This window comes from Zalophus californianus, chromosome 12, assembly GCF_009762305.2.
Source record: "Zalophus californianus isolate mZalCal1 chromosome 12, mZalCal1.pri.v2, whole genome shotgun sequence".
Classification (NCBI taxonomy): Eukaryota; Metazoa; Chordata; class Mammalia; order Carnivora; family Otariidae; genus Zalophus; species Zalophus californianus.
Window position 1 is genome coordinate 26,995,996 of NC_045606.1, and position 22,068 is coordinate 27,018,063.

At 35.9% G+C, this 22,068-nt stretch overlaps 1 protein-coding gene across 1 annotated transcript in view; it reads right to left on the reverse strand.

Annotated features, from left to right (window-relative positions):
- The window catches only part of SEMA3E (semaphorin 3E), a 242,219-nt gene that overhangs the window by 24,436 nt on the left and 195,715 nt on the right, over positions 1 to 22,068 (reverse strand). Inside the window, 15 exon segments of the mRNA XM_035723379.1 lie at positions 3,380 to 3,546; positions 5,176 to 5,217; positions 7,370 to 7,425; positions 7,428 to 7,465; positions 10,581 to 10,729; positions 10,731 to 10,799; positions 13,168 to 13,251; positions 13,253 to 13,282; positions 13,284 to 13,323; positions 16,232 to 16,290; positions 16,700 to 16,728; positions 16,731 to 16,812; positions 18,019 to 18,075; positions 18,077 to 18,162; positions 19,276 to 19,395. Of these exon segments, the coding sequence (XP_035579272.1) occupies positions 3,380 to 3,546; positions 5,176 to 5,217; positions 7,370 to 7,425; positions 7,428 to 7,465; positions 10,581 to 10,729; positions 10,731 to 10,799; positions 13,168 to 13,251; positions 13,253 to 13,282; positions 13,284 to 13,323; positions 16,232 to 16,290; positions 16,700 to 16,728; positions 16,731 to 16,812; positions 18,019 to 18,075; positions 18,077 to 18,162; positions 19,276 to 19,395 (1,108 nt within the window).

Sequence of the window (22,068 nt, forward strand, 5' to 3'; positions counted from 1 at the left end):
GATTAGACAATGGAAATTATCATTATTAGCACTGAAATTCCAAGATCAAAATCTTCAGCATATTAATTCAGATTAGAGATAAAAATAGAAGTATTACATAAAGGCAGAAAATACCACTTGCTTTTCTAAATCATGGCATTTCTTCAAGATTGAGGAAAAAACAGAAGGCAAAGCAGAAGTTTCACCCCAGAGGGAGATGGTGAGGCTTCCAAAGTGACAATGAAATGCTTTAACCATATGCAATGATAAAATCTGGAAAAGGGAACCAGATTCAAATCCCAATGCCATCACTCACATGTTGCCTGATTTCATACATACCTTGGTTCTTTCTGTCCTCCTTTGTAAAATGAAGTTGGTCTAATTGATCAACATCTAAAATCTATTCCAATCTCAATTTTTTTTTTTCTTTCTAGGCTCTCCTCATTGCCTCCAAATAATGATAATGGAACAACATTTCAAGAGATGGAGTGCTTTCTCACATGTGAGTTCAGGTCTTAGTTAACAGCTCAATACTTAAAAAACAATGGCTTAAGTATTTCCTTGTATTGAAAGCTATGGCAGGTGCCTATCTGCAATCAACTTTTAGAATTATGACCTGTGTGCAAAGCTTGCTTTTTTAAAATACAGAGATTGTAGATTAGAAGACTTTGTCTAGAAACCTGGGATTTTATACAGTTCAGATTAAAAGCGCTGTACGAATCATTCTATTGGGTTAAACTGAAAAAAGAACTTGACAAAAAAGGAGCAAAAGTAAAAAGTTTTCTGCTTCTGCATTATTTTATGCTAGCATGTGCAGGTATATGTAACCGATAGCAGCTCTGGATGAGAAGTAAACTTCTCTTGCGGATTCCTTCCTTCATTAAGTATTGCACTGGTACTGGGAATCCGAAGTCTGCTGAGCAGTGGTGAGTAATGGAGCAGGGGTAAATCAAGGAAACAGGAAATAGTTTCTACTCTGCAGAAATGTTTTGTCAGGTTTATTATATGAGTGATGTGAGCATAAAGGGAGGTGCATTCAGATAATTCTAGGTATGCAATGTGGATAACAACACAAAATTTTGCAATGTGAATAATAACACAGAGTATGTTTAAAGTCATGAACACATGCATTTAAAAAGAACGCTATCCCATCCCCCAACAAGGGTTCAGTTCACTTTATACTATCTTCGTATAACTGTCCTTTACCTCAGCATATTAAAAAGACCGTAAATGTTCACGAGTTTGAGGAAGGTTCATCAAAGTTGCCTTTTATTCTCAAAGTTACCTATTTTTCTTCTATCTCTTGCTACTTAGAAACTTTTTAAGAGCACACCGGAAACAGACAAAATATAAGGGCCAGGGGAAGTAAAAGACTTAGCTCTATAAATTATAGTGTATTTTGGAAGACTATTTTAAACAAGTGGTTTGGATTACGAATTAATGTTTTTCCTCTGTTGACTCATTTTCACTCTGTGAACAGAAAAGTATTTATTTTAATGACCAGTTTTTAATTTCTGCTGCTGGTCAGGTCTGAAGAAACAACGAATTGCTATAAAAGCAAACTATTTTCCCTTCATGTGTTGGAACCCATCCAAAAAGTTCTCCTCCAGGGGTGGGTGATGGTTCAAAAGAATCCGACACCAGTGAAAGATCTCCATTACTTGTCACTGAACTGAATTCACTCATTTACGAGCACAGCGGCTCCTGACTCGAGCATTGGGCTCCTTCCTAAGATTCTGCCCATTCGTTTGACTTTTACTAAATAACTTTTTGTCCACCCTTTGTAAATATATTATCAAGCTTGTGGATGTATACTCTAATAAGATGCACCATGGATCAAGAAGTATCTAGCTACGGAAACTGCTTAGTAAGAATTCATTCATCACCTCTACTGCATGCCTAAAACAAAACTTTGTTATTCACAAGTATTTGATGCACGGCTTGCAAACACTGTTATTGTTGCTAATAACAATAAAAAAATTCATTTTATTATTTTCGGTGAAATTACCTTTCCACCCTGAGAACCAGTTACTTTACTCCTAACCTATGGAACTACAGGGTTTTCCCTGAACATTCTATGCCTTTTGTACAATTCCCTTTAACTAGAATCTTCTTATATTTCCACCTACAAGACTGAGCTCAAAGGCTGGGTTATTTTGAGAATTAAATAATGTATAACGTGTACTGTGCTTAGTCCAGTATCTTATATGTAATAAGTGCTCAGTAGTGACCTACTATCATCCTTATTTACAATTCCATTTTCCACCTTAGGTTCCAATTTCATATAGCCAGAGTACTGACCACTTCTCCATCCTCCATGCACATAGTACGGTAGTTGGCGTAGTGTGTGAATAAATCATTGAACACTATTTTTACATAGTAACATGGCTATATTCTTCAAGCAGTGTTTTTAAATATCAGTAAGCATTTGTACAAAATCAATTTGCTTGATTCTTGAAAACAAACTACATTATTGAGATTTTTATATAATAACTATATTAAATGAAATTTTTAAAAAAGTTTGAAAAAAGTAACCCAGAGTCAAAGAGTAAAAATAATTGAAATTAATAAAAACTTAATTTTCAGTAAGGAAACTGTACATAGTTCTGTGTTTTTGCTTTATAGTGTCTTTGGCCACTTTACTAGGAGAAAAAAGTAAATGCTTATTTTATAATAAATAAAAATATTTTCTTTTATGTTTCCCCACAAAGCACGCACAATTTCATATGGCTTGAGTAAAGAAATATCTCCATCCTTCAAAATACTCTCTGGACCTCAAGATCTTCTGTTCAAAGAATCCTGAGATTTACTTTCTTTTACAAGTGGCAATGACCTCGCTGAATTGTACACATCAGGGTTTGGAGGTCTCTAAGTACCTTTCATTTGTGTTGAATTAAATCACACATTTCATTAATTATACAGGTCATACATTTGCCTAGGAGTTAACATATTCACTTTCAAAATGAAATAAATGAAGACCAGCTGGTTGAGAGGACACGGGGCAAATGCAGGATGTATTTTAGAATTTATTTATTTTTCTTTCAAGTCTTTGAATCCCTCATGTGTGGTGGCTTGCCATTTCCACATTTTAAGTTTATCTAAACTGGTCTCATGTCTTGCAGCAAAAGTGTCAGGAGGGGGAAGAGTTGATTCAAACATGGTTAAAAAGAAATTAAAAACCCAATAAAAACTCCAGTCTCTACACAGTAATTGATAGGAGTTATTTTCAGGTAAGATTCAACTTTCAAAGCTTAGATTATGAACAAAGTATGATTATGATGGCTTATTTAAACAAAACTAACATGGTTATTTTCATGGGATGTGTGTAGAAAGGAAAATATTTTAGAAAGTGTTATGGCTTTTCTAAACAAGGGAAATAGCCCATTGAGGCCTCTCTCACCTCTTTGCATGGGTGCCTGTTGGGTAATACCGGGAACAGGCTATGCCATCCCAGGCACAGTAAGGGTCGCGAGCCAGGCAGCAATCAGCACAAGCACTTCCGTACATGTCACACTGATGGAATCGGACTTGGGCCACGGCAGAAGCGGATCCAACATACAGCTGTTGCTAGAGACATCAAAGAACAGAGAGGCCGCTAGCAGAAAGGGACAGAATGCTCACTGAATTTCACATTTATGCACAATCACTTCTGTGAATGTTCATTTAAATTACTGCAGTTACTCAGGATGGGTAATGGAACACTGGTACTTTCATTTCTCTAAGATACGAAATATATTTATAGACCTGGACGCCCGTAAACAAAATTGCTAGAGTGAGCTTGACAAAATCTCAAGAAGTTGACTGTTGTTTTGTTATTTAAACAGAAAGCCTCTTTCATCATTTAATACCTTAGGTCTTTTTAAAAGACCTTTAGAGGTGTCCAATAACATACTGGATAAGTAAATGGTCTTTTGTTGTTGTATTTTTTAAACTAAGATGTAATTGATAAATAACACTATTGCAGTTTCAGGTGTAAAATATAAAGATTCAATATTTGTATGTATTGTGAAATGATCACCACAGTAAGTCTAGTTAACATTCCTCAACACATACAGGAAGAATTGTGTGTGTGTGTGTGTGTGTGTGTGTGTGTGCTTTCTTAGCAACTTTCAAATATACATTAGGGTATCATTAACTATAATCACTATGCCATAAATTACATTCCCAGGTCTTCCTTTATAACTGGAAATTTGTACCTTTTGATCCTGTCCACCCATTTTGCCCACCTCCCACCCCTTGCCTCTGGCAACTGCCAAACTGTTCTCTGTAAAAAACAAGCTCATTTTCCTGTTGTTTGTTTCAATTTCACATATCAGTGAGTTTATGTGGTATCTGTCTTTTCTTATTTCACTTAGTGTAATGCTCTCAAGGTCCACTATGTTGTCACAAATGGAAGGATTTCTTTTTTTGTGTGTCCGAATAATATTCCATTGTACATATAGGTCACATTTTCTCTATCCATTCATCCACTGATGGGCATTTAGGTTGTTTCCACGTGTTGGCCATTGTGAACAATGCCACAATAAATGTGGGTACAGATTTCTTTCAGAGTTAGTGTTTTGTTTCCTTTGGATAAATACCCAGAAATGAAATTGTTTAATCACATGTTCTATTTTTAATACATTGAGGAAATTCTGTAATGTTGTCCATATTGGCTGCACCAATTGACATTCCCAACAGTAGTGCACACTAACCTATAACATTTAAAAGAGTGATACAGATATAGACATAGAATGAGGGCATAAGCTGTGAGATACATTGTAAAGTAAAAACAATAAGTAGCAGAACAAGTAACATTACATGTTCCTGTTTGCCTAAACATAAATGGTTATTTATAAATAAATTTGAGATAATATTTCTGGAGAAATCTGCACCAGAAACTGGTTCTAGTAAAGCGGAGAGGAGCTTTGTGTTTCACTGCACACTCTTGTGTTACCATCCTTTACTGTTATTTTCGCAAAAACTTTAACAAAAAAATTACAGAATAACATCCTATCATGATACTAGAAGTAAATCTACTCTTATCTACCTTCCTCTAATAATAGAAAAATAAATCTATTACATGTAAATCACATATATTTTCATCAGAATAAAACTGTAACTCGTTCATGTATAAGCACATGTACTTCTGCTCTTTATCTTTGACCTTGACTCACATACACAAACACGTACACACGCACATACACACAAACTTACTCTCTTTGAAGAAATCTCCATAGAAATAATAGGAACTGGATCCTGAAAAAAAATTTTTTTAAGTTTTTAAGGAAATACAGGAACATACTTTAATATGGTTGTAAATCATGTGAACTCATATTAGGTATGTGACTAGTTCTATACTAGCCTATAGTTTTCATTTTAGCAAATCAATAGGGGAACATATAATTACGTTAAATATAGCTTTCTTTTAAGAACCCTTTTTAATGGAATAGGACAGATATGTAAGGTGAAAAAGTAGTGGATAATCTAAATAGCTCACCATTTGTTCCTGAAGTGTAATTTTTGTATTTGCATTTGAAGATTACTCAAGCCTTGGAAACTCAAGTATCTTTAAATAAATAGTAGAGTCACAGTGTTCTTTCTTATAAGGTATTTGAACCATTAGAAGTGAAACAGTTATGTCTCTGAATAGGTGATATTGTTAACAAACCATGTGACTTTAATTGTTTTAATCCAAGACTAAATAAAATACTTTTTTCTGTTGGTGTTATCATGGTCAATCAATATGAACCCAGGATGCTTTGAGCAAGATGAATAACTTCATTGTCTTCGAACTGCAACAGAGGAAAGATGATCTACAACACAGCTTTGAGAGCCTGTGTGTTATTCTAGGGATGGTGATTAAGAGTAAAGTCTCTCAAATGAGTACCACAAACTCAGATGGATTCTGCCAGTACACAAACATCAGGCAGGTGGGATCCACTCTGTGGATGATTATCCTTCAAAGAATTATGTTTTTGAAAGAGAAAACCTGATCCCCTTGTGTCAATAGTTTTTTCTGTATTTAAACAATAGAACCCTTTAGGCAGGCATGCATGCCCTCATTTATTCATTCAGGTGACAATGTTTCTTAGGGTTGATATGAACAAAACCCTGTGGCTGATGCTATGGTCCCTAATGTGAAATGAAATCTGACAAAGAACTCCAATAAAGCAAGATAAATAAAACATAGCTGCTCTGGTTGAGGTAGGAACATGCTTAACACTGGGTGTGGCTACAGGGAAACTAATCTCCGGGACAGCCAAGGTGAAACAAACCTGTTTTTCATCAATAAAGCTAATTTCATATGTATCCATTACAAACATATACAGTCAATCTTCATAATTTGCAGACTTTTTTTTTTTACAACTTTGCTACTTGCTAAAATTGTATTTGTATTCCCAATATTAATACTTACAGTGTTCTGTGGTCCTTCATGGACACATGCAGGCACACAGAGGCAATAAATTTTGGTTGCCCGATGAGTACAACCCCAGCTGAGATCAATGAATGCGACACTCTGCCTTCCCTGTTTCAGCTCTCGTATTCTAAACAAGTGTCCTTTTCATGGTCTATTTAATGCCATGTTTTTCACATTTTTGTGTTTTTATTGGCAATTTTTGATGTTTAAAATAGCCTCTAAGCAAAGCGCTAAAGTGCTGTCTAGTGTTTCAAAGCTTCAAAAGGCTGTGTGATGTGTATTATGGGGAAAATACATGTGTTAAATAAGCTCTGTTCATGCATGCGTTACAGTGCTGTGACCCATGGGCTCCATGTTAATCAACAATATATACTAAATGAGGCATCTTTCAATTAAAAACACAAAAAGAACAAAGTTATATATTGATCAGTTGATAAAAATGTTGTGACTAGAGACTCACAGGAACCTAACCCCGTATGTCCCCTAGGAGCGCTGGCCAGTATTCACTAATGGTGTTCACGGTGATTTTAAAGACCATACCTGCCACAAATATTGACACTTGAGTCTGTGTGTGTATGTGTGTGTGTGTGTGCATACGACTGTCATGTCTAATCTTTGCATTATCGTTTTTTGCTTTTCTTTTTTTTTTGGTTTTTAATTGTATGACTGTGACTTAAAGAAATAACACATACCACATATGAATTCCAGAATCATTATTGCCAAGTCTCATTTTTACAAATGCATTATTTCTTTAAGTCACAGTTCATATACTGAACTTCTTTTCATGCTAGGTGGGCAAATATTGGCCTTCTCATTTGAATAGTCTGCAATAATCACATAGATTTTAAACCATTCCTCACTTCAAATTCACTCTGAATTCACAACATACCTATTGGAAAAAAAAAACTGATCTAACATCTTTCCTATTTACAACTCATTTGCAGTTGTAATACATAAATGTTGGCTATGTTTTTTTTCTTATAAAAATACCTTGAATATCTGAAGTTCTTCTAGAATTACTTCTTCCATTGATTCTGTTTCTTGGTATAAATCGTGATTACTTTCAGTACAATTCCATTATCTGTAAGAAAGGAAAAGAAGAGATAAACCAGAAGCTTGTCACAATCTGGTTTTCAAAACAATTAAAAACCATGCAGGGACTACGAATTTGAATACGCTTTGAGATTTAGATGCATGAAACATTTAATTATTGCTAGCTGAAGCAATATGATTACCTATATATTCACATAACTATATGCTTTGCTAAAAAATAAGACCAAATAATATGTAATTATTTTTCAAATAATTTGATTCAGAAATTCAATTAAAGATTGAGAAATCAGGGGTGCCTGAGTGGCTCAGTCGTTAAGCGTCTGCCTTTGGCTCAGGTCATGATCTCAGGGTCCTGGGATTGAGTCCCCACATCGGGCTCCCTGCTCAGCGGGAAGCCTGCTTCTCCCTCTCCCTCTCCCCGCTAGTGTTCCCTCTCTCGCTGTGTCTCTCTGTCAAATAAATAAAATCTTAAAAAAAAAAAGACTGAGAAATCAAAATGTATTAATATGTATACAATGATATTTGATAAGATACATATGTACACACACTTTTAATAAGAAAAGTTTCAAGTATATACTATTGAGAGAACAATATAAGTACTCTTGCATTAATCATTTAGCTGCCATAGTTATCAATAATTTTATTAAATTTAAATTCATAATTTAAAATTCCATCTAATTTTTATTATACCTGATATTCTTGAGCTTGGTCTTTTTTTTTATTTTTTAAAGATTTTATTTATTTATTTGAGAGAGAATGAGAGGATAGAGAGCATGAGAGGGGAAGAGGGTCAGAGGGAGAAGCAGACTCCCCGCTGAGCAGGGAGCCCGATGCGGGACTCGATCCCGGGACTCCAGGATCATGACCTGAGCCGAAGCAGTCGCTTAACCAACTGAGTCACCCAGGCGCGCCTGAGCTTGGTCTTTTCATAAAAAATTTAATAAGATACTTACTTGCCTGTAAGAATAATTTGATGTAGTGCTAAAAACAGCTCAGAAAAAAATAAGCACTTTGGAGGTATTGACCTAAGGATTATATGGTATTTAAGTAATTTGTTTAAAAAATTCTCAAATTTTGTGGTTGGGTTATAAAATTTGTTTAAAATAAAACTAGTAACAATTACCTGGATAGTACATGAAAAGGAATACAAACTATAATTTTTAAGCCGAGAACACATAATAAACATTCAGTTATTATTATATCAAGCAAAAAGCAAAGATGAAATTCAAATTATTAATTTGCAAATAGTGATTTGCAATGAGGACTTTCTCTACCTATGTACAGTATTTTATACACACACAGGTATTAAAGCACATGTGGAAATAATAACTATCATTTGTGGGATTTTCCAATGTCCTCATCACACTTTCACCAAATATGGTCTTTTGCGCTATTAAGCTGTGGCTCAATATCATGATATCTCTGAGATAAACATCGTTTACATGATAGCATAAGTATATATCTGATATTCTGGAATTCTCTCAAACAGCTTTGGTCAATCTAATGAGAAAGTATTTCCAAAAACAGTCTTGGACTGATATACTGTATATGACTGCTGCTTTCCAGGACATTTAAAAATAACATGCCTTGGGGCACCTGGGTGGCTCAGTCATTAAGCGTCTGCCTTCGGCTCAGGTCATGATCCCAGGGTCCTGGGATCGAGCCCTGCATCGGGCTCCCTGCCCCACGGGAAGCCTGCTTCTCCCTCTTCCCACTCCCCCTGCTTGTGTTCTCTCTCTTGCTGTGTCTCTCTCTGTCAAATAAATAAATAAAAATCTTATAATAAAAAAAATAAATAAAAATAAATAAAAATAAAAATAACATGCCTTTTCCCATGCTTAATTCTATCAAATATTATTCTTGTTCATGGAACTTAAAAAAAAAAAAGCTCTAGTAGATATCATTATGAGTAAATTCATGCATGGCCAAGTAATTTTAAGTTTTGTTAAAGAAATGTGATGCTTTGTTAATCCTGAATCCAGAGTGCAGAGCATATTATAACATGAACCTCCTAAAATAAGGGGTTAAATATTACCTACACCAGAGAGCAAGGTTCTGCAAATCAGATTGAATGTTTCCTTACTTCTTGATTTTTTTGAAAAGTATGAATGGAGAAGCCCAAGCACCAGTATTAATATGATATCCTGGTTTCCTATCTGGGTATATGCAATGTCTCTGTAGAATGTAGGACGATTACTCTTCTAAATAGCAACTGCTGTAGCTATGACTATCATGAATATGAAGAAAAGAAAGAAATGAGCACTTAAAAAGGCTTTTTAAATGTCTGTAGAATTTTAAAGTACTTGACAGAATTTGTCATATTATTACCCAGATGCTAAAAGATTCCAGGTTCTCTTCCCCACAAGCTAGATCTAATGTATGGAATTAATTGAAGTTGTAGATTTATTTGAAAATTTCACTTTTTAGCATAATTATTATTTTGTTTCATTAATGCAGAAATATTACAGCTTGGCTCTAAAAGTTTACCTCCATTTTGGGTAACACTTGGCCTGTTTGATACAAATGGTTGGTTCTGATGGGGCCTGATAAGCCTTGTTGTGTGATTACAGATTTAGATGAAAGCTACTGTCCCAAGTGGCTAAGAAGCCTTGAGATCTTACTGAACAGGCATCCTTGCTATGTGGCCTCCTTCTTCTATGAGAAGTTCTGCTTGGAACCAGTGTTGTTTATTTTTTTTTAAGATTTTTATTTATTTATTTGAGAGAGAGAATGAGATAGATGGAGAGCATGAGAGGGGGTAGGGTCCGAGGGAAGAAGCAGACTCCCCGCCGAGCAGGGAGCCCGATGCGGGACTCGATCCGGGGACTCCAGGATCATGACCTGAGCCGGAAGGCAGTCGCTGAACCAACTGAGCCACCCAGGCGCCCGCCAGTGTTGTTTATTAACATCAATTACTCAATCCTTCACTTAGTCACTTGTTCAAAGATACTAAGTACTGACTGTGTATCAGGGAATTATGCATTGTAACTGCCCCAAATCCTCTCTTCCATTTCAGGGAATAAGCAGTGTGCAAACGGGCTAACGGATTAACAGGAGATCTGTGGATAGGTTTTTAAAATACTAATAATGTTACTGATTTTAAGATTCAACATACATGTCTCAGCACTTTTCTAATCTCTTTACCTGTCCAATGAACAAGACATCGTATTGGCCATCCTCAGCTTCCACTCGATCTACTGCTATTTGTTTCAGGTTATATCTTCCATCTGTTTTTACCAGGATTGGTTTTTTATGGGCCAGGTTTACGGGCTGGTACATAAGTGGATGGCTTCTTGCCAAATCGGATGGCATCATCGGGATAGTCTTTGGTGGTTCCGTATCTCCCGCCGTTCACTTTGCTGGCACACTGAAATACAAATAGGTAATTTTTTTTTTTTTTTGTCTTAAACCTAAAGAGCACATTTATAATCAATTACAAAAACAATCAGAAAACTGAATGTGTTCAATTAACCAACTGCAGTTAGAAATATTTAGCAACCACATATTCATTAGAGAAATAAAATCTTCATTAGAGAAATAAAATCTGCAGTAAAGATTGCAAAGAAAGCCTGAATCATTCCAAACATTCAGCTCTAGATAAACACAGAAAGTAGTGAAATCTTGGAAAAATGAAGTACTAAATAATACTGGTACCATTCGAAGATTGTAAAAATGTGTATCATCATAAATATTATTATTTCCCCCCGTTTTCTGATATTTTTTCACATTGTAAAATAACTTCTGAATTGTAAACAAAGTATTTTCTTTTCTTTTTTTTTTTAAAGATTTTATTTATTGGACAGAGAGAGACACAGTGAGAGAGGGAACACAAGCAGGGGGAGTGGAAGAGGGAGAGAAGCAGGCTTCCCGCGGAGCAGGGAGCCTGATGCGGGGCTCGATCCCAGGACCCTGGGACCATGACCTGAGCCGAAAGCAGACGCTTAACGACTGAGCCACCCAGGCGCCACCTAAACAAAGTATTTTCATAGTAAAACATAAGCTTCTTTGTTGTGTTAAGTCCCCTGCCCTGGATTAAGGATCACAACTGCACAAACAGTTTTCCCATTACTGAGACTAAGATAATGTGATGGTTCCAATGGACTCACAGACGATAGAATTTTAGTGCTGTAACAATGAAACCTATTCAAATTCAGTCAGTGTTAATTAAAGGAAAAAAAACCTCTCTGTTCTGTAATCTGTATGAATTTATATTATTTCTGTATGGATTCAACACAATAAGTTGAGAAAACGAGAAAATACTTGCTATAACATGCCTGAATTCTTAAATCACTGACTCAAAAAATAAATGTTCAACAGCACCTCAGTTATTTCTTGAAATACCTTTAACTGCATTGATTCATGCTTGTTATTAAGCACTCCTTCATTTTGTATTTTTCCCTCCAGAATCAGCAGCAATTGCAATGATTATGTTGATAAGGAATTTTTCCACTTTCAGGTATAAATACAGTAGTGTAGTAATCAGATTCTGCAGAGGGCATTTTTTAATGGTTTGTTTTAAAATTCAGGTCATATTTCTTAATTTGGCCCTGAATTTTTCACTGGAGTGTACTTACATGATACATAATTGGAAACATTCTGGACCAGCCTGGAAGCAGTTCAGTAACCAGTCACTTCCTCCAAATCTCCTTTAATACCATGTGGTTTCAAGAAGCATTTCCAGCAAAGCCACAGGAGTGGGTTTTCTCCATTTAAATTGTAATTTCAATCAATAGAGTGAAATAAAGTATACTTTATGTCTTACTGGAAGTAGTAATTTTAAGCTAGTGAGAATGATTGAAATGGTAAAGCTTTACACTTGTTAATGGAGGGAAAGTTTGTTTCCACTTTGGATTTTGGCTCTTGCAAAAATGGTTTCTACTTGACTTGCAAGTACTTGAGGAATCAGCACAGTGATGGGTTTTCACCAGCTGCTCAAAAAAGTGTAGACTTTGACTTGTACGGCAAGTTAAATGTCAGTTCTCCATGGTCCATGAGCACCTACGAGCCTACATTTTGCCAACCCAGGTGTGCACAGAACATCGTTTTAGATACACGTGTAAGTAAAAAGCACAGAAGTGTGCATGGTGAGTTGGAGCACGAGGGCTCCCTCTCAGCAGCACGAGGGCAGAGGTCAGCAGCAAAACTTCTGGAACTCTAGCTGCAACTTTTGTATTGGCATTTCTCGTCCCAGGAGCCAGCAAGGATATTGAATGAGATGCTAAGTATTGTGGTGAGGAAGAGAAAAAGCTTCTTCCAGTCAAGCTAAAGTGAAAAGTAAGGAGAAAGTTTGGCCTAGGGAACTTAGAGGCTGACTTAAATATTACAATGTAATTATTTGGTAACTTTCTCCCCCCTCGGAAATTGCACGTGGCCTTAATTCTTCTGAAGAAACAGAGGAATGTGATGCTCTTTTTAGTGGATGTTGCTGTGTTCACCAGTGTATCTTAAAAATACAATTTCAGTTGGGGCTCCTTAGCCAAAATATCAATGATAATACGGACTTTTATAATGCTGCTAAAATGCACCCATCATAGATTTTTTTCATTAAATAAAAAGCATACAACCAGATATAAGAAGTGATATTTCTTTACTGTGCAAGTAATCAAGCACATTTTTGGGTGTAGAATTTCTTCACTGTTTAATGGAAGTTTTGTAGAGCATCTGAAACACTGAACAAAATATTACTAAGAGAGCCTTTAAAAAATAAGGATACTGTGTTAAATGCCCACACTTACGGAACCAGGCCTTGGATAAGGGACTCTTCCTTCATAGAGTGACCAGTGGTATTCAGGTCCTTCCTTATGTGCATATGGTCCATTTAAAGGCTGCCCGGATGCTAGACATATGATTAGACACATATTGCATGCCCTCTAAATATATTACTGGAAAAAAAAAAGATAATTACTATTCTGGAGCTGACTAGGAGTTAGCTAGTCACACCCTTCAGACTACAGAGATAAGGATGAAGTCTTTTGGATAAAAAAGTTGCAATCTCTTAAATAGAGGATATTCTAGAAATAATAACTACTGTAATATTTCAAGTACTGGAACTCTAAAACTTACCATTTCTTTACCTTATTACAATAAACTGAAAATGACATTGTTAGACTAAAAACAGTGACATCTGTCACCTCACTTTATTTATTGCTACATCTTAGATTGTGTTTTTACATTTTTGTGAAGGATAATATGGACCGAATATTTAAAAGATTCGTTCCCAAGCTGAATTATTCATTTTAAGCTTTATCTCCTTGTCTGTTGTTTCATATTCAGTGTAGACAGTGTTTGCTTAATCACTATGCTGTTAATACTGTAATTCTGTTCAAATTTTATTTGATTTCTCAGTGTCTATGATCAAATAACAAGTTAAAGTCCTATGAAACTTTGGGGCTTTGTTCCATTCTCTACCTTGGGGTCACAGAGGCATCAATAAGCTTGTTGTACATCCCCTCCTCCAGTGACCTCCAGGCCACTGAAACTGTACCATATTGGAAAGAATACTGGACTGAACTACATTAATTTGGAGGAAAATGACTTAAATTATATAAAACTTGGATTCTTTACCTCCAGAACTAGCAGCAATTGAAATCATTTTTTTTTTTAATAGAAAGTTCTATGTGCAAAAGATAAAGCCAGCCGATGACTGACTATAGCAAGTTTTACCAGGGGCTTTTGCGATGAGATTCTGCAAAAGGACATTTTTAAGTGATTTGTTATACAGATCTGGCCGTCTTCCTTAATTTGGCAGGCTCTGAATGAATTCTATACATGTCCCCATCCTCCTGTGAGAAGCAAAATAATTAATGTTTAGGCAAGTGCTCTGCACAATGCCCAGTTCTTTCTAAACGTAGAAGTTCCTACACTCAGAGACACCTGTAGAACAGCAGTTATATTACTGTCTTAGGACATCAATTCACACATTTTATAACACACCTTGAAGCAATTGGAAATGCCTGCAATAGTGAGAAAACCAGAGAAAGTCTCCCAACTAAAGTGGCAATAAACCTTTGATCACCGTGCTACATATACCAACCTTTACGTCAGGTAACAGCTGGGAAACCTTTTCCTCAGATTTATGTATAAAGTAACAGTCACACTGAAATAATGGAAGAAAATAACGTGTTGTCTTTGAAATCTAGACAGATCCATTATGCTATTGCTTAGGAAAGTAGCTCATAAACTGACCAAACGAACCCACAGAAAACCTGTTCTGGTTATCCCATAGCTTTTATTTATTATATAAAGCCATGGAATTAGAATGCAATGTATAAATTCTTCACTGGCGTAAGAATAAAGATGAAGTTTAAAAAAAAAAAGGGATTTTCTGATGACTGTGACAACTACCAATCTACATGCACTACTTTACTTTGCATCAAGGAACAACTGATAGCAAAATTGTTTCCATGTTTCTCTGTTGAAGAAAAGGTCTCCTTACAATAGCACAATATTTATCGGAAGAACTATATTATTGTTTTCAAAGTGAGTGTACGAAATCACCCTGCTGAAAAAACAAACAAAAGCTTTGTGGAGAGACCCTGAGCAAACAAGGTAAGTGTGATTATAACACAGTTTAAGGCCAGTGCAATGCAAAAAGAGGAAGGGAATTCAGTCATTCTATTCCTGTCACAAGAACTGAGGTATATTTTTTTTCTTTTTTAAGATTATTTATTTGAGAGAGAGAGAGAGATGGGGGAGCAGGGGAAGGAGAGGGGGAGGAGGAGAATCTCAAGCCGACTCTGCGCTGAGAGCAGAGCCCAACACGGGGCTCCATCTCAAGACCGTAAGATCACGACCTGAGCCAAAATCAAGAGTCAGACGCTTAAACCAACTGAGCCACGCAGGCAGCCCAAGGTATATTCTTTATTCCTCATTCCAGTCATCTCACCTCCACCCTCTCCTATTTGGAAAGACAAACTCAGGAAATTATATGTGCAAAATTTCAACCAAAACTGATTCTAATGATATTTTTTCATTCAGGTATCGACACACATGAAATAACATTTCATATTTTTCTAACACTCTTCGATGGACAAAATACAAACACGTTAAAGAGAAAAAACAGATTATATGCCCTAAACTTGAACAGCTTAATTAAGTTTAAAACACGGAAGGCAAATCATAAAATATATGTTTGCTATGAATCTACACGGGAGCAGTGACAACCTGAATAAAGGAGTGAGCAAAGTGCTCTGTGATTAAGATATCAAAGAATATTTCTTATAGATGGCAACTGACAAGTACTGGAGAACTGATACAAGTCAGTGTTGGAAGATAAAGCCACGTGAAGCAAGATAGGCGGGTAAATAAAATCGTAGTGATGGAACCCTAATGAGTCGGACACAGATTCTGTCAAGGTCTAATCCTGGAGGAAAAACTTCCAAAGCTGAGGGGCTAACCGTGGATAGAGAACCTTGAAAACCTGATTTGGAAAACTAAATGACAATCAAAAGAATTATGCTAGCCTCTAGAGCATGGAACTAATATAAACTACGAGAAGAAAATCATTCTGAGAGAAGGACGAGGAAGGAAGTCGGAGAGGAGGGAGATTAGGACCCGGAGCACAGAAGGATGGTGGGGCGTTTCAAACAGTAACAGATAAAGATCTGAAGTGAGATCACGGCTTTAAAGATAAAAGAACAATTGCAAACATAAGAGAACAAAGAGAAATTGGTGACAAAAAATAATAGACAAGGACAATGGGGTCAACAGTCTTTCCAACTTCCATACACAGTAAAGGAGTAAGGCATACTTTGCTTCATTCTGTTTTTATAGACCATATAAATTCTCACCTAGTAGTGTTTAAAGAGTCCAAATATCACTGGGTACTTATGATCTCTGGTGTGCAGCAAGAAAATATCCTCTGGAAAATTAAAGACCATTACGTGAGTATTTTTAGTCCTCTTTGCATGTAAAGAAAATATATTGACATAAAATAGCTTAGAACCCATTATAGATGTAAGACATCAATTTCTTTCCGTACACAGTCATATGCCCAAGACCAAATCACAACAGAGCGAAACATTTGGCTGTTCAGGATGACCCCCAGCTGGGCCTCAAGGAAGGAACGGAGTGCTGACCATCAGCTATCGAGAGGGTTCTCCTGTTCCTGAAACTCCCCTGACCCCACCATGCCGACCGGGCCACAATGAAAAGACCGGAAAATTGCTCATTGCAGGAAGCAAGTTTCCATACGTGCTAGAGAGAGTGAGGAGTGGAGAGAGGAATACACAGCACAGAGTAAAATTCAATTCTCTCAAGAAGATTCACCTATTCATCAAAATAGGTGTCAATTCCATCATGCCTGGTACTGAGCAGACCAGTCTGGCTTTTAGGAAAGTGCTCCACTTATGCACCAGTATCCTCTGGCCTCCCACATCATTCTGTGATGAACAAAAGCAGGTGAGTGAGTACCTAAAGAGCTCTAATCAACAACAAATTGTGTATTATTAAACATGCAGATGAGAACAGTTGTAATTCTTTTTATTTAATCTGGAAATTGTAGCCTAATCCTCAAATAATACCAAAGACGCAATTCCCCATAAAAACTCTTCGAGGTTTGCACAGTGTGCCTCGTTAGTATACCTTCACTCTGGGCCATTATATATTACTTTCCAGGTATTGAAGAATGTTAATAGAGTGGCCTATCCTATATAAAGCAGTGGTTATTATAATACAAAAACTTAGTATTAATGATAATCTGCTTATCTTGGAAATACAGAAAAACATCCTACTCATCTTTTTCTAAAAGAAAAAAAAAAGTTGAAATACACGCACCATACACATATATTTGCACACATATACACACAAATGTACATACATGCACATATATGTGATATATCAATTTCCTCTTAAATTTATTCTTTTTAAGATTTTATTTATTTATTTGACACAGAGAGAGACAGTGAGAGAGGGAACACAAGCAGGGGGAGTGGGAGAGGGGAGAAGCAGGCTTCCCCGCTGAGCAGAGAGCCCGATGGCGGGGCTCGATCCCAGGACCCTGGGATCATGACCTGAGCTGAAGACAGACGCTTAACGACTGAGCCACCCAGGCGCCCCTCTTAAATTTATTCTTAAATATCAAACTTTACCTTTGCAATTCTCTCAATATACATTGCTACTTCAGTTGGTTTTTGAATATTCACAAACAGCCTATCTGAATACCCAACCAACCACAGATGTTTTTTCTACAGAATCAACCAACTGAATTGTTGAAACATAATATAAATTACTTAGAATGTGGACTAAAGAAACTAGAAAGATTTTGGTTAAATTAATTTTTTAAAAAGGGAGCTCAAACTTCTGTGTGGGAAGAAATACAGCCTACCTACAGACTCGCTCTTCTTAGTATGGCTTTGAAAATGAGACGATTACACAAAAGGCACAGTTCTGTTAGGATAAAACTTTCAGGAGATGTGCAGTCTCACGATTAGATAGTGAATACTGGTTTTAGGCAGCCTACAAAATCCTAGAAATTTTTTTTTTTTTAAACTAGAAAATATCTTAAAGTAGAAAGCCTACTATACAATCACCAAGGCGTGGCGGTAAATCATGAGGTAAGCACGCCGAACAAGAGAGAAAGGCCTCACCACACAGAGTCGCCCCACTCGGGCGTAAATGGCCTGCGCGCTGTTCTCGGCCTCCAGGGGCCTTCTCGGTAAAAAAGAAATACACTTTGTTGTCATCTCGGTCTTCATTGTCAGGAATCATGTACGAACCTACAAATTTTGGCTCTACAGATATAAAAAAAAAAAAAAAGTAGAAGAAAAGTAAAATAGTTATCACCACAAAATGCTAGGTTATTCAATAAATTACCTATCACATGAATGCTTGTTTCAATAAAGTCTTTTCCTTGACATTTTGTATAAACAGTGAAATCATGTAGACATCTCCATTCTCTTTGCAAACCAACAGTTTTGTCTAGAACTAGGAGAGGACATTTTAATTGGAAAATAAGAGTCAAAGAAAGGAAAAACCAATTTCAAACAACATACCTTAAAATGCATTCAAAGAACAGATTAGGGGCACGATGGTGATCATCTCCATTAATTTCCTCCCATATATATAAAAAGTCAACATGAATATATGTAAAATATTTGAGTAGAGAAGTTTATCATTTTTTTGAATTCATAGATTATCTACCAGTGCAGCTCATGGAAGACCATTTTAATTTTTAAGGTAGAAAATTTATTTTAAGTCTTTATGTTTGTAGTCTAAGGGATCGGCGTGAACAACCCTTGACTAATATACTATGTCAAATATTTTAATGATAATATGCTGCCAATAATGATTACGTACTCTAAAGCTTAATAAAAAGGCTAAAAATAATAAAAAAATTCATTATTAAATGATATTTTTCATCCCTGAATAGACCCAGTGTGCCAAAACATAAACATTATTTCTATCAACAAATGGCTAGTGATTTTCCTAGAATTTTATTTGTCTCTAAATACAATGTGATCCCATTAAAATAAGCAAAACAATCAATTCATCCAAAATATACCAACCGACAAGAGAAAACAAAACAACTTATTGGATAAAAGGAGTTTTTTTGTTTTGTTTTGTTTTGCTTTTCATATATTTGGTTTGTTTTCTTCACTTAAATCCTGATTTCTAAGTATTGCTATGTGGGTAATTTGGTTTTATAATACAACCAGTCCATTTTGATCTAAAATGATATATGCATATTATAGATAATATTTTAATTTAGGAATATTACTAAAATTCTGAAATTTGTAAAAACTGTAAAAGACATTTGTATTGTTATTATCAAAATGGCAAATTTCCCCTGAGTTCTAGACTTGTTTTCGATTCTGATTTACATGATCTTTTCTCTCGAACCCTACCTTTCAACAGGCGCTCGTCGTCATGCTCGGTGCGAATATGGGCCAGTCGCCCCATTGTCCGGAAGATCGCAGCGTCTCTGCCCCAGTAATCACTATAAAGTCCAGCAAACAATTCATTACCTACGTGGAAACATCAGTTCAAAAGAAGTCAGTATTTGTTTCTGGATCTGACAACAATCTACTATGCCACAATGACATCAAACATATCCAGGTTTACTGCGTATATGACCTCATGAAATGAATACTATTGTAAGAGCATGGGTACTGTCAGATTGCTAGGGTTGGAATATCGACTGCCACTTACTAGCTGTGTGAACTTGGGCTGGTTGCTTAACCTCTCTGTGCCTCAGTTTCCCCATTTCTAAATAGGAATAGCACTCAAAAGTACTTTAAAGAGTAAAACAACTTCAAACAATAGCTGGCATATACTAAGACCTATATGGATACATTTTTTTTTAAAGATGTATTTATTTATTTGAGAGAGAGAAAGAGAACATGCGCAAGTGGAGGGGAGGGGCAGAGGGAAAGAAGCTCAAGCAGGCTCCGCGCTGAGTGCAGAGCCCGCGAAGGGCTTGATCCAATGACTCCAAGATCATGACCTGATCTAAAATCAAGAGTCTAACTCTTATCTGACTGCGCCACCTAGGCGCCCCAGACCTATATAAATATTTGACAAGTAATCTGGTTCATTTTATTTTACCAAACTTCTTTTTAACCTTTATATCATCAGGGTATTATTATTAATTTTTTATATTATTATTACTGGTATTATATGCAAGACAGCTAACTGAAATCCTTCTTGGAACAAGAGATTGCTTCCATTAACATGATTTTAGTATAGGAACCACAAAGTCTGACAAAGTTGTAAATAATCCAATTAGTTGTCATATAATTTGTATGTGGCATAGATGGGGAATGATATAATTTATAATTTAATCAGTTAACAGAATGAACGAAGTCACTTATAACATGCGGTGGAGGTCCCAGACTTAAAGTCAGATCAAGGAATCACAAATGTACGCAGGGTTTCAAGAAATGACAATGTGTCCTTGGAAACAGCCAGAAAAACATTAAAACAGCTTATGGGAAGAGGAAAAAAATAACAAATAGAAAAATAAAATAAAGGTAAAGGGGCCTGCAGAAAGACTGACACCTCTCAAGCATAGGAACTTGGAGTTCTCTTTTGTCAAAGGGACAACAAAAGATAATCAGTGTGCCCATGAGTGGGGCCAGAGGGACTGTCCTAGGCATATGCAGTTTGGGTGTCCTGTCCCCTGGCAAAAATCTCTAAAAGAAGCAAATGATAGTAGCAGATCACTAGAAGCACCAGCCTCAATTTAGGGTGGTCAAATTCTCATAATGAATATCATATAACTCTGGTCAGGTTTAAAAAAATACAGAGCTGATGACCATACTGAGCTCAATGTATTAAATGTTTTCCTGTTAAATACGGAATGTGTCCAAATGGTATTTCAAGTGCTTTAAAGTTTAGAGAATTCAAATTAATTGTATCTCCAATTTAGTACATTTAACCGAATTAATTTTAGAATTAGAATTATTGAAGGTACAGGTTTAAAAATTTGACCAAGTATATAAACAGAATTTAGGAGAACTTGATTTCAAGTTTATAAATTTTAGTTTTTTAGTGATTTATTTGTTTATTTATTTTAGAGTCACAGAGAGCGAGTGGGGAGAAGGATGGCGGCAGAGGGAGCGTGAGAAAATCTCCAGCAGACGCCCCGCTGAGCGCGGAGCCCCAGGCAGGACTTGATCCTATGACCCCGAGATCATGACCTGAGCCGAAATGAAGAGTCAGATGTTCAACCGACTGAGCCACCCAGGTGCTCCTCAGGTTTATAAATTTTATTAGATTTTTAAAATTATTTCAATATTTATAAAGGGTTTTTTCTAAGCTAAGGCCTTTAAAACTTTGAGAAAAACTTGAATAGACTGAGTATGTTTGTATGGCTTAAAATTTGAGAAAGTAATCAAATGTGCGGTCATAGGACACTTTATATAAAGAAGTTTATTTTCAACTTGAGTTAACCGATTTACTTTTTAAAAAGTAAAGATAATTGCTTTTGTTATAGCAGATTTAAAAATAGAAAAATGAGATATAAACTGAATTTAAAGGCTTAGGAAAAGCAAGCTTTTAAAAATGTTATAATAATAAACTAATTTTCATTTTATACAAAGCAAGTAAAGGTAAACAGCTTTTTTGGTTCACAAAATCCACTAAGGATACTTAAAAAAATATATACAGGAAATAGGTAAATAAAATCTAGGTTTCCCACCAAGGAATTCGCTTTTTAAACTATACGTGTATGTAATATAAGAGAAACAGGAGAGAGGGGGTAAATATGGCAGAGTATTAACAATTGATGAATCCAGGTACATGGTATAAAGGTGTAAATTTTACTCCTCTTTCAATTTTTCTTTGGATTTGAAAATTTTCCAGATAACAAGTTAAAAAAAACAGAGCTGTTATTTGTTGAGTTCATCCTGTAACTCAAATGTACACTAAGTGAGAGGTGTGATAAGGAAAGTAACAGAAAATAAAAAAGATGTTTTACCTCTGGACCTAAAATATAATTTGATAGAGAAAAGTTTGTATCAGAACTCGTATTTAAGCATGTTGTTTGGTAACAGAAGGGAAAAAAAGCAACATAATTTATATCAAAGTCAGTTACTGTTATATTCCTCAGAAAGTTATATCTCTAATGTGGAGAAGGCGATTTTGAGATAAAATGCATTCAGTGGTTAGGGATATGAACCGTTTGTGGGAGGCATTCT